This window comes from Caretta caretta, chromosome 24, assembly GCF_965140235.1.
Source record: "Caretta caretta isolate rCarCar2 chromosome 24, rCarCar1.hap1, whole genome shotgun sequence".
Lineage (NCBI taxonomy): Eukaryota > Metazoa > Chordata > Testudines > Cheloniidae > Caretta > Caretta caretta.
The window spans coordinates 19,421,491-19,433,692 of NC_134229.1; the positions used below are offsets into that span (position 1 = coordinate 19,421,491).

The 12,202-nt window shown below is 65.3% G+C and overlaps 1 protein-coding gene across 1 annotated transcript; it reads left to right on the forward strand.

The window, feature by feature from the left end:
* Positions 1 to 3,933: 3,933 nt before the first annotated feature.
* ERF (ETS2 repressor factor) lies at positions 3,934 to 12,162 on the forward strand. The gene is made up of 4 exons (XM_048828153.2): positions 3,934 to 4,009; positions 9,729 to 9,963; positions 10,226 to 10,341; positions 10,767 to 12,162. Exons 1-4 carry the CDS (start codon positions 3,988 to 3,990, stop codon positions 11,903 to 11,905), a joined length of 1,512 nt encoding a protein of 503 aa, XP_048684110.1. The 5' UTR covers positions 3,934 to 3,987; the 3' UTR covers positions 11,906 to 12,162.
* Positions 12,163 to 12,202: the final 40 nt, after the last annotated feature.

Genomic DNA, 12,202 nt, shown 5'->3' on the forward strand with positions numbered 1-12,202 from the left:
GGGGGAGGGCAGCAATAATTAGCAACGATGATTCTTATTAAATCACATGCTGTCGAATCTTAGAATGAAAAAGGAACCCGGGGCCACGAGTTTCCCTGGGGCAGTGCCCAGGCGGGGACCCGGGTGCCGGGAGCTTCCCTGGGGCAGTGCCCAGGCGGGGACCCGGGTGCCGGGAGCTTCCCTGGGGCAGTGCCCAGGCGGGGACCCGGGTGCCGGGAGCTTCCCTGGGGCAGTGCCCTGACAAGCACCATTCCTTCCAGTGCAGTTTGGGGGTGCGGGGGAGAAGGGCTGTTTTTGCTAGGTACCTGGGCTCTGATTTGCCAGCTCCCCAAGCAGGTCGGGGGTTGGCTGGGGGGGGGTGTTTGGGGCACAGGGGGAGGGGCAGGGGCACTGCGCCTAATGCATCCGCCCGGCCACAGGCTTCCCAGCCGATAATTATAGCGAGAATAACGCTGCATTATTTATAAGAGAGTTATTTATACCCGGGGCCCAGAACCAGCGGCACCAGCCCTGGCCCGCTGCTCCCCGCCCCCTCCCCCCGGCGCAAGGGCAGTGCCGGGGGGAGGTGTCCACCCAGTAGGGGGCGCTTCCCCCAGGGCTGGGGGACATAGGGCAACACAGGGGGACCCCAGGGGAGCTCCCGGCTACTCCAGCCCCAGCCTCCCGCAGCAGGGGGCATTGTGGTGGGACGGGGCAGGAGCCCTGGCTCCAGGGGGCTGGGTCAGCCGTCCTGAGGTGGGGCCCAGGGAGGGGAGTTTTCACAGGTGGTATTTCTTTAGGGCACCAACGGAGGGGTTTTCTGGGCGGGTTGCCCTGGGTCTCTTGTGCATTGTAACCACCCCCCACTTCTGTCCCACCAGCTCCCTCCCCCCCAGCCTGTGGCATGTACTGCAGGTGCCCCTCCCTGGAGCACAGACAGGATGGATCCACCTGGAGAGGGCAAGGTAAGGGTGGGTTGGGGTACACCCACGTGTGCAAAAGAGGCCATCACACTCCATTGCACATACAGATTCCATGGCTGGCCCCACACCCTCTCTCCCTTTGCACACCCACTCATCCCTCCTCCTCCTCTCTCATGCACACTCATCATCCTTTGCACACCCACTCACGTGGCCCCTGGCATACACACTCAGCCCCTTTGCATGCGCACCTGCCCCCTTTACACACCCATGGATTCCCCCTAGGATGCACACTCATCCCCTGTGCACAGCCACTAACACATCCCCTTGCACACAGACTCACCCCCTTTGCACACACAAATCCCCTTTGGATACATACTCACTCCCTTGCACACTCACACAGATTCCCCCCTCTCACACACCTGCTCACACCTCCTCTCCTTTTGCACGCTCCTCTGTAGCTTGCACATGCATGTAGAAATTCTCCACGGCAGCTGCCTCAGGCCTTGGTAACAACCCAATTAATAGTGATCTTGTCTCTGTCTCAGAGCAGGTGTCCTCCCCCAGCACCTGATTTAGGAACCAGAATCCCTCCCTCCCCCCCAGTAATTTGGGCCTTACTTGGGGGGGGGGGAGAAGATGAGGAGGGTGAGATCCCCTGGCCTCTGACCCTGGCAGCGGGGTCGGGGCTCCCCCCGCCCCCTGTGCGAGGGGGGGAACGTTTCCTGCTCTGTGAGTGTTAAGTGGTTGCATCAGACACGCCCGCACACACACACACACACACACACACGTGCACACACCAAACAAAAGCCACTTGTGTCTAAATGAGGCAATCGAAAACAAACACCTTTATAATTACCCCCACCGGGGCCCCACGTGAGGGGGGAGGGGCCCGGGGAGACTCACACGCACACACACACACACACAGACACACACATGGACGGACACGCGGGACAGACACAACCCAGACACGCAGGACAGACACAGGGAAACATGACACTGACACGACACACACACGAATGGACACATGGATACACGTCACAAACACACCCAGCCTTGCACACTCACACCCTTTACCTGCACACTCAAATGCACCTTGCATGCCCCACACCCACTGCACAGTGAAACACACCTTGCACCCCCAAATGCACCTTGCATGCCCACCCCCCCTGCATATTCCAACACACCTTGGACTCCCTGCACACCCCACACACCTGGCACTGCACCCCCCCACTGCACACACGCTCCCAGACACCTGCAGGCAGGCGAACCCTTCACACACACACTCCGCACACCTAACACACAACTTGCACCTGCCCCCCCAGCCCACATCGAGTTTGCCAGGTCTCAGCCCTGTCCCCAGTAGGGACCAGCCCCAACACACGCACTGGCCCCTTTGCCAAGCCCACCATCGCCCCAGGTCTGGGGTGGTCTCATGGCAAGGGGACCCTGGTGGGGGGGTCTCCCTGTCCTGGCTAGAGGATGACCAGACCCCCCTGCCCCCAGCAATGGATTGACCCACGTATCCTGTCTGTCTGGGAGTCCCCCCCACGTCCAGACCCAGCAAACCCCTGCCCCATGTTCCTCTGGCTCCCTCCCCAGCCCTGCTGATGCCCCTCACTCCCGACCCACAGCCCCTGCTAGCCCAGCCCTGGGCTCCCCCCAGCTCCACCAGTGCCCCTCACTCCTGACCCACAGCCCCTGCTAGCCCAGCCCCCAAACCAACTCGCAGCCCCTGCTTGCCCAGCCCTGCCTCCCCCAACTCTGCCGGTGCCCCTCACTCCGACCCAACCTGCAGCCCCTGCCAGCCCAGCCCTGGGCTCCCCCCTCCAGTCCTGTCCCCCCAAACACACCCTTTGTGCTGAGCATCCTCCCCCAGAGCACCCCAGAATCCCCATCCTGCCCCCCACAGTCCCAATCCCCCAAGTTCCCCATCCCAGACACACCCTTTCTCCCACATCTCCCCAGCCTGAGCCCCCTGTTCCACCCCCTAGCCCCCTCCTGATCCTCCAGATACTCTCCCTCTTGTTCTCCAGACCCACCCCACCACCCAGTCACTCGCCCCTCCCCCACCCCAGTCCTGCCCCCATATTCCATTCCCATCTGCCCTGCCCCCAGACACCCCCTGATACCCCCTCCCCATCTACCCCTGACCGATACACCATCTACCTCCAATACTACCCCATGTATCCCAGACACCCTGACCGATACCCCCCATCTACCCCCGACACCCCTGACTGATACCCCACCTACCTCCGCATCTACCCCAGATACCCCCTGCCCATCTACCCCCCCATCTACCCTGGATACCCCCTGTCCCATCTACCCCCGACTGATACCCCATCTACCCCCCCCATCTACCCCCGATACCCCCTGGCCCATCTACCCCCGACCGATACACCATCTACCTCCAATACCACCCCATCTACCCCCGACACCCCTGACTGATACCCCACCTACCTCTGCATCTACCCCGGATACCTCCTCCCCATCTACCCCTGACTGATACCCCATCTACCACCCCATCTATCCCCGACACCCCTGACCAATACCCCCCCATCTACCCCCGACACCACTAACTGATACCCCACCTACCTCTGCATCTACCCCGGATACCTCCTCCCCATCTACCCCCGATACCCCCTGGCCCATCTACCCCCGACCGATACACCATCTACCTCCAATACCCCCCCATCTACCCCCGACACCCCTGACCGATACCCCCCCATCTACCCCCGACACCCCTGACCGATACCCCACCTACCTCTGCATCTACCCCCGCCTGATACCCCACCTACCCCCGTATCTACCCTGGATGCCCGCGTCTGTCCCCGGATACCCCAACCCCATCGGGCCCCATTCCCGCCCCACTCTCTGTGCGGCCCTTTTAAGCCGCCCCTCCCCTCCGGCGTCTGTGGGCGGAGCCGGCCGAGGGGGCGGGCTCAGTGTCCATGGCGACGCGGCGGTGACGTCCTTGCAGGGGGCGTGGGCGTCCCGGCTCCATATGAGGCCGGGAAGGGGCGGAGGGGGGGAGCCGGGGGGGGGAAGAGACCGAGTCCGACCCGGCGGCGGCTGCAGCGCAGGAGCCATGAAGACCCCTGCGGACGCAGGTGGGGACCGTGGGGGGCTGGGACCACGTGGCGCATGGGAAGTTAGGGGGTGCCCCCAGGATTTTGGGGGGCTGGACGAAGTGGGGGCGGGGGTTCGCCCAGGGTTTTGGGGGGCTGGGGTTCCAGCTTGGGGGGGCTGGAGGGATTTGGAGGTGGGGGTGTCCCCCCAAGGTTTCGGGGGGCTGGGAGGGGGCATCTTGGGAGCAAGTGATGTGGGGGGGCCTGGGGGGCAGGGAGAGGAGGAAGTGGGGGGCTGGGAGCAGTGGGGGGCGGCAGAAGTACCGAGGAGGGGGACACAAGTGGCGGCGGTGGGGGGCAGGAGCTGGGGGGGTGAGGCCTGGGGGGGGCTGGCAGGACTCGCCCTTGGCGCTTGTGATGGAGGTGGCTGGGGCGGGGGGTTGGAAAGTTCGTGGGTCCTGCTCCGGGGTGGGCGCGTGGGTCCCTCCCCCACCCCACGGCTTGGGGGGGTTCCTGGGCAGGCTGCGGTGGAGTTTGGCGCAGTGGGACCTGTTGCATTTCCCGGCCCCAGCTGCTGCCGCGGCGTGGGGGGCCCCGCGCGTGGGGGGAGGGGAGCTTGGGGGGGCTCCGGGGTGACTCCGCCTCTCGGCTTCTGGGGGAGGGGGCGCATTATTTTGCGCGGCGGGCTGCACCCCCGGATACCACCCGGGCTAGTAACACCCCCCCCCCCCGCTGTCGGCCCATGCGGGGGGGGGGGTCTCTACCCCCCCCGGGTCCCGGGGAGAGAAAAGTTGCAAAGTTCCGAACTGGAAACTCAACGTTCGAAAAGGAACTTTTTGTTTCCGACAAACAACGCGGCGTTAAGGTGGCGCCCGGCGGGGGAGGGGGCGAATCTCTGCCCCCACTTTAATGTTTGTGTTGGGGGGGGATGGCGGCAGGGTGTGTTTTCCCTCCAGGAAGACCGAGCCGGTTGGAATTCTCTCCCCCCCCCCACACACTTTTTTTCCCCTCCTTTGAGAGGACGATACCACCTTAAACCCAGCGCCGATCTTGGTCTTCCCCGGTGTGCGTGTGGGGGGGTTAATCGGCAGCCTTTTACTCTGGATTTTTACCCCCCCAGCACACCGAAAGGGGGGGGGGTCGTAGCTATCGCTGACCCAGATCCCCTCCCCAACTACAAACAGAGGCTATACCACCTTAAATACAGTTGGGGGGGGGTGTAGCCTTTAGCTCCGGACTTTACCCGGGTGGGGGGGCTCGATTGTGCTGTGGCTGAGCTGGATGGGGTGGGGGGAAGAAGCCACTTTGCAACCAGCTTTCCGTGGGGCGGGCGGGGGGTCACTGTCCACTCTGTGGCTGGACTTTGGCCGGGGACTGGGGGCGGGAGGAGGGAAGCTGAATTGGGGGGGGGGCGGGTTGGTTGAGCGGCTTCATTGCTTGAAAATGCCCCGTCCCCTTGCCTGTGCGGGACGGGGGGGGGAACTCCCTCTGCAAAGACCTGCCCCCCCTTCCCCTCCCCCCTGGCTGGTTTTGTGCCGGGCTCCCCCTCCCCCCCTGGCGCCACCCACCCCAGCCCATTGTCTCCAGGAATCTGGGTGTTTTTTTGAAGTGCTGCTCGCTTCTGTTCAGACTTGTCTCGCCCCCCCGCCCGCCCCATAAGTGCGGCGGGAGAACTTTTTCCTGTCTTCGACTCTGGGAAAGTTCCGGACAGGCCGACCGAGACCCCCCCCCGCCCCGAAATCAGAGCCCGCGGATTTACCCCCCTCCCGCTCTCTGCTGGCCGATGGCCCCCTTAGCCTCCCATCCCCTTTGTACTGGCCCCCCAGTTTTGAGGCTCTCTGAGGGCGGGCGGGGGCGCTCAGCTCTGCCCCCGGCTGTACCAGCCCCCCCCCAGCGCGCAGACACCCTGCTATGATGTGGTCCCCCCCCCCAGCCGGAGGCTGCGGCTTGAGGCTGGAGGAATGGGAGTGATGTAATATTCGGGGGGGGGGGGGCTGGAATTCGATCCCGGCTCTGTTAGCTGCTGGCTCCAGGGATTAGTCACAGAGGTGGTGCGGTTTGGGGGGGGGGGGCGCTTAAAGAGACAGTGACGCCATTCCCCCCCCCCACACACACACCAAACTTAGGGCTCCCAACTCCAGATCCCACCCACTCCCGCTCGCCAACACCTCAGTTCTGTCCCCCAGGGCCGGGGGTTCTGCAGGCCCTGCTGTGGGGCTGGGCGCGGGGGTCCTGCCCCCCCCACCCCCACACAGCGAGATGGGAAAAGAGGTGAATCGTGTCTCTCCCCCGCCCCCTCCCCAAGCCGGTCTGCGCCCCAGACGTGCCCGCACTTAGGGAGCAATGGAAAATGTCCGGGGGGGGGGGCTTGGCTGGGAGCTGAGACTTGGAGGGAAGATGGGCAGGGAACAGTCGGTGCATTGTGTGTGGGCAGGGGCTGGGCTCCACTTCTTCTGGCTGAACCCCGGCGAATTCCAGCCCCCCAACTCTCTGGGATCGCCCCAGAGCCAACATCTCCCCCCCCCCCCAGCTCAGCCGAGCGGATGTTATGGGGCAGCTGGGTTGCATACGAGGGGGGAACCTTTTGAAGGGTGGGGGGGATGCTCCCAGGAGTTTGCAGCTGGCATGGCCCGGGGGGCGGGTGGCAGCACGGCCTCCCTCCCCCCCATGTCTGGCCTTCCCACCCATTGGCACCAGGCTGCCGGCGGCTCATGCCAGACCCGGGGGCTGCGCCTGCCAGCAGACTGTGGTTTTGTGCCCCCCCCCCGCCCCCTTCTCCCTGGCGGAGAGCTGGCGGGGGATGGGGACACGGGCGGGAGGTGGGCACCCGCGGGAGAGTGGGCACCAGCTTAGTCACTGGCTCCTGAGCTGGCTCTGCCTTTGTCGGGGGGCCTAGAACTGACACCTCTGGGGGGACAGAGCAGGGGGCCCCTCAAGGAGTGTGTTTGGGGGGGCCACGAGAGGGGGTTGCTGGGATTGGGGGGCAGGCTGTAGGCTCGGTGAGTGTCCTGAGTGGCTGGTGAGGGGGGGGGAGCAGGAATGCTCCAGCTCCTGGCTGGGGGTTTGCTGTCTCAACTCTTTCTTACAGAGGTGGGGCTGGGGGCCCCAAACCACCCCCAGACCTGGATCTAGGAATCAGCACCCTTGATCCTTCATCAGGGCCCCTCTACTTAACTGTTGGCTCTGGCACCTCCCCCCCACCAGCAGCCATTGGAATGGGGGTTCCACCACGGGGGGGGGTGTCTCAGTTGCCTCCCCTACAGCAATAAAGGGAGGGTTATTCAGCCCCACAGATATGGGTCTGTGGGTGGTGCCCCCTAAAGTCCCAGTAGGTGTAGGGTGGGGGAAGCCTGGAGTGTCCCCCCAGTGCCCCACTCACGTATCCTTGTGTGGCCCCCCTCACCCGCAGCCCCCCCAGCTCTCGCACCTGGGGAAGGCTTTGTTGGGGGGGCTGCAGAGGGGGGTCACCCCGCGTGTCTGGCAGCGCCAGCCGGGGAACAGTGACCCCATTCACAGGATCTCTGCGGGCGGCTGATGTCAGAGCCCCCCCCTTCCCTGGGCTAATTAGCAAGAACAGGCCCCTGTGTGTAAGTGGGGCTGAGTCAGAGGCTGGGGGGGAGGGGCCCGTGGGGGGAGGGGAGCTTCCAGCTATCTGGCTGGGGCCAGTGGGGATTTGGGGGTGGGGGTTTCAGACCCCATGGTCCCTCCTCTTCCTGCCCTCTTTGCCCACTTGATCCTCTGGACCAGTGACCCCACCTGATCTTCCTGGAGAGAAGGTCTTTGCCGGGGAGGGGGGATGTCTCCTTCCAGCTGCTCCTTGCCCCAGATCTGAGGGCCTCACTGGCACTAAGATGCGGCCCCTCTGGGTGGGGTGCAAAGGCTGGTTATACAGGGAGCCCTCGCCTGGCACTGGGATGCAGCCACCTCTGGGGTAGGGCGTAGGGGGCTGGTTATACATGGCCCTGTGCTGGAAAGTAAAAGGCAATTGTATGGCTGCATCCCAGGTGGGACTCCAGGGAGGTGGGGGAGGGGAGGTGTCCTGATCACCTGGGTTCCTGGTGGGGGGGGGGATAGGGAGTGTGGGTGCCAGGGGCCCTCCCCAGCCTGCTCCTTCCCTCGGCCTCCTGGCGGGTTATTTTTAGTGCTTGGCTCGCTCTGTTGCCTGTTGCTTGGAGACTGGAAGCTGGAGGGGGGTGGGCTGGATGCGTTTGCCGAGGCCCCGCGGCACCCAGTGTGGGTTGGTGGGGGGCAGGAGACTGGGGGAGACCCCCTCAGTGCTTTGGGGTGCAGGGCTGGGTGTTACCCTGCATTCCTCCAATCCCAGCCCCTCCCGTTCCTGGTGCCCCCCCCAGTTTGGATGGGGGTGCCCTGGCCCCCAAGGGTGGGAGCTGCCTCTGTCTCTGAGCTGTGTGTGTGGGGGGTCTTCTCTGCTCCACCCCTGCCGGAGGGGGGGCTGGGCTGGAGGGGGGGTGAGATCATCGCCCTAATGGCTCTGTCTGCGGCTCTGGCCTCGCGCCCCCCCCCACCCCTGCGGCGCCCGGCCTCCATTACAGAGGCTCTGAATTATTGATGGGCTCTGAGCGCCTGGGGTTTGGGAAATGGGAAACCGCCCCCCCAGCAGGGGCTGGGATGCTGGCCTGTGCCCCTTGACAAGGACACCCTCCAGCCACTGGGGGGTCAGCTTCCCACCCCCCAGCTGGGCTGCGTGGGAGGGCCTGGTGCTGATGGGGTTAACCGGGTGGGGGGTGCTGGGGAGGTCGAGGGGCTGTGGCTCCCCCTGGTGTTTTTGGGGGGCCAGTGGTTTTCGGGAGTTGCTGCTGGCGCAGCCAGTCTGGCTGGCGAGACGGGCAGGGTGTGGGGGGGTGGCCCCACAGCACGCTGGGAAATGGCCCATGTCTGTGCGGCCTGTTACCTGTTTTGGGGGGGGTCGAGGTGCAGAGACCAGACCCCCAGCTGGGGGCTGAGCCTTATGCTAAACTGTGCCCCTGGAGGAGCCGCCTCCTGCCAGGGTGTGGGGGGGGAGGCCGTGGGTTGGCGAGGCTCTGGTGGTATAGCTTGGGGGGGGGGAGGCGGGGCGTAGCAGAGGGGGCAGGGATAAGGTGGGGGGAGGGGGCTGGACAGAGGCAGCTTGTTTGGGAGGTGCTGACCTCAGCTGTCTGCCCGCGGCACAGACACCCCCAGCCCCTTCTCACAGGGCTGGGGGGGGCCTCAGGCTGCTACTCCCCATATGGGGGGGGTTGGATTCTGCCCCATGCCAGAGGCAGCCACAACTCAGTGTGGGGCAAGCCTCAGGGGTGCAGGGACTTCTCATGAGCCCTGAAATGGGGGAGCTGCAGGTCGGGAGTGAGGGGCGGGGTAGTCCAGCTGGCCCATGGACCCCGACTGGAAGCGGCTTGGCGGGTGTCCCAGGCTCCTGGCGGCACCCGGTTTCCTGTTCCCTCCCAGGGCAGGGAAGACGCACACACCTTGTGTCTACACCCCGGGACTTGGCATGGGGGGCATTAACCACTTACACCCCGCTCCCCTCCCAGAGCCAGGAGAGAACCCAGGAATCTTGGCTCCCAGAAGCCCCTGCTCTAACCCATCAGGCCCCGCTTCCCGCCCAGAGCTGGGAGAGAACCCAGGAGTCCTGCCTCCCGGGTCCTGTCATTTTGTTTTGAGGGGGGCCAGTTTGGGCAGCTCTGGACCCCCATGTGAACCAGACCTTAAAGGGCCAGTGCCCCTCCTGTGCTGGCTAACACCCCGCCCCTTCCCCCCACAGGGTTCGCCTTCCCCGACTGGGCCTACAAGCCCGAGTCCAGCCCCGGCTCGCGGCAGATCCAGCTGTGGCATTTCATCCTGGAGCTGCTGCGCAAGGAGGAGTACCACGACGTGATCGCCTGGCAGGGCGACTACGGCGAGTTCGTGATCAAGGACCCCGACGAGGTGGCGCGGCTGTGGGGCGTCCGCAAGTGCAAGCCTCAGATGAACTACGACAAGCTGAGCCGGGCGCTGAGGTGAGTGGGGGCGCCATGGGGGTGGTGGGGAAACCGAGGCAGGGAAAGAGCACACCATTCGTCGGTGTCAGAGCTGGGGAGAAAACCCAGGAGTCCTGGCTTCCAGCCCCCCACCCCTCCCAGAAGCAGGTGGAGAACTCAGGAGTCCTGGCTCCCAGGCCCCTCCCCCAAACCACTGGACCTGGGATGGGAGCTATGGCTGGGAGAGGGATCCGGGGGGGGGTCTATGGTGGGGGCTGATGGTCCTGGCTCCCCCTGCCAGGTACTATTACAACAAACGGATCCTGCACAAAACCAAAGGGAAACGATTCACCTACAAGTTCAACTTCAACAAGCTGGTGCTGGTGAATTACCCCTTCATCGACATGGGCATGGCAGGTGAGGGGGCTTGGGTAGATGGGGGAGGAAGGGGGGCCCTTCTGGGAAGGATTGGGCGGAGGGTACCTCTCGGGGCCTGGGGACTTGGTGGAAAATGGGGGAGCAGTGGGGGAGGGTAGGCCGGGTGGGGACACAGTGGGGGATGCTGTGAGGATGGATGGGGGGGATTGGAGGCAGTGGGGGTGGCAAATAGTAGGTGTGGGGGATGGGAGAGGACTGGCTGGACTGGGGTTACTATGGAGGGGGGAAGGAGCGGGGCCAGGCTGTGTGTGGGATGGGGGCTGATGGTGGGGGGCCGGGCAGGGTGGGGGGGCTGTGCTGAGGTGGTGGCTCATCCCGGCGGGGGTTGGCGGGGGGCTGGTGGGCTGGCGCTGGGGGCCAGGCAGGCGCTGAGGGTCCCCCTCACCCTTCTCCTCCCGTGGCAGGCGGCCCCGTGCCCCAGAGCGCCCCGCCGGTGCCCTCGGGCGGCTCCCACTTCCGCTTCCCGCCCTCCACGCCGTCGGAGGTGTTGTCGCCCGGGGCAGAGGAGCTGCGCTCGCCCGGCGTCTTCTCGGCCGTGGCCCGGCGCCTCGCCCGCGGCTCGGTCAGCGACTGCAGCGATGCCACCTCGGCCACCTCGGAGCTGGAGGAGCCGCTGGGCGAGGAGGGGCGCCGGGGCGGGGGGCCGGGCGAGGGGGGCGGCTTCCGCGGGCCCCCCCTGCCCGCCCACCCCCGGCTGGCCCATGACAGCCTCTTCCGCGCCTACCCCCGGCCCCGCGGGCCCGAGCCCCTCAGCCCCTTCCCGGTGTCCCCCATGGCCGGCCCTGGCGCCCTGCTGCCCCCCCAGCTCTCGCCCGCCCTGCCCCTCACCCCCACCCACATGAACTACACCCCCTCGCCCACCCTGAGCCCCATGTACCCTGGCGGCTCCCACTTCTCCTTCAACCCCGAGGACATGAAGCGCTACCTGCAGGCGCACACTCAGAGCGTCTACAATTACCACCTCAGCCCCCGGGCCTTCCTCCACTACCCCCACATCCTTGTGCCCCAGCCCCAGCGCCCCGAGAAGCCGCCCCCGCCCGAGGAGCCCCCCGCCCCCTTCAAATTCAAACTGCAACCGCCCCCGCTGGGCCGGCGGAACCGGGACAAGGTGCCGGCACCCCCCGGCGAAGGGGCCGCCCCGGAACCCCAGCTGCCCTGCATCAAGGTGGAGCCCATCTCGGAGGGGGAGTCGGAGGAGGAGGAGGTGACGGTGGAGGTGACGGACGTCAGCGAGGAAGATGAGGAGGTGTTCAAGGCTCCCCCCGTCCCCCCCGAGAAGCCTGGGGAGCCCCCGGTAGCCCTGGCCCCCCGGCAGGGCGAGGAGAGCGGCCAGTGCATCCCCCTCAAGCTGCGTTTCAAGAGGCGCTGGAGCGAGGACCAGCGGCTGGAGGCGGGCGCGGGGGGGGGCCCCGATGAGGCGGATGACAAGAAGGTGAAGGGGGAGCGGGAGGGCGGGGGCGCCCTGGACGGGGGTGGGCGACGTGTCAGCACCGACCTGCCCCACGCCACGGCCCAGCTCTCACTGGAGAACAAGGACTCGTAGAGGTGGAGCCGGTGCCCCGGGGGGGGGGGTGGGCTGGGGGGCTGACTTCTGCTGCCTTAACTCAGAGATTTTAACCCTTCTCTGGGCCGCCTTCTCTCCAGGACCCTGTATGTTGACATGGGGCAGGGGGCGCTCAGCTGTTTTTACTTCGATATACATATATATATATTTTTGGGGGGATGATTTTAAATCTGGGGGCAGCTTTCCTTTCAGGGTCTCTGGTTTTTAAAGAGGGGATGACCCCAGAATTTATATCACGTAGAATTTTGTTTTTATCCTTTTTCCCACCCCCTGAAT

Bases quoted from the DNA above. Each gene is read 5' to 3' on its own strand.
- ERF (XM_048828153.2), top strand. From the start codon at position 3,988: ATGAAGACCCCTGCGGACGCAG. The intron at 4,010-9,728 runs GTGGGGACCGTG...TTCCCCCCACAG, and splicing joins GAAGACCCCTGCGGACGCAG to GGTTCGCCTTCCCCGACTGG. The intron at 10,342-10,766 runs GTGAGGGGGCTT...CTCCCGTGGCAG, and splicing joins CATCGACATGGGCATGGCAG to GCGGCCCCGTGCCCCAGAGC.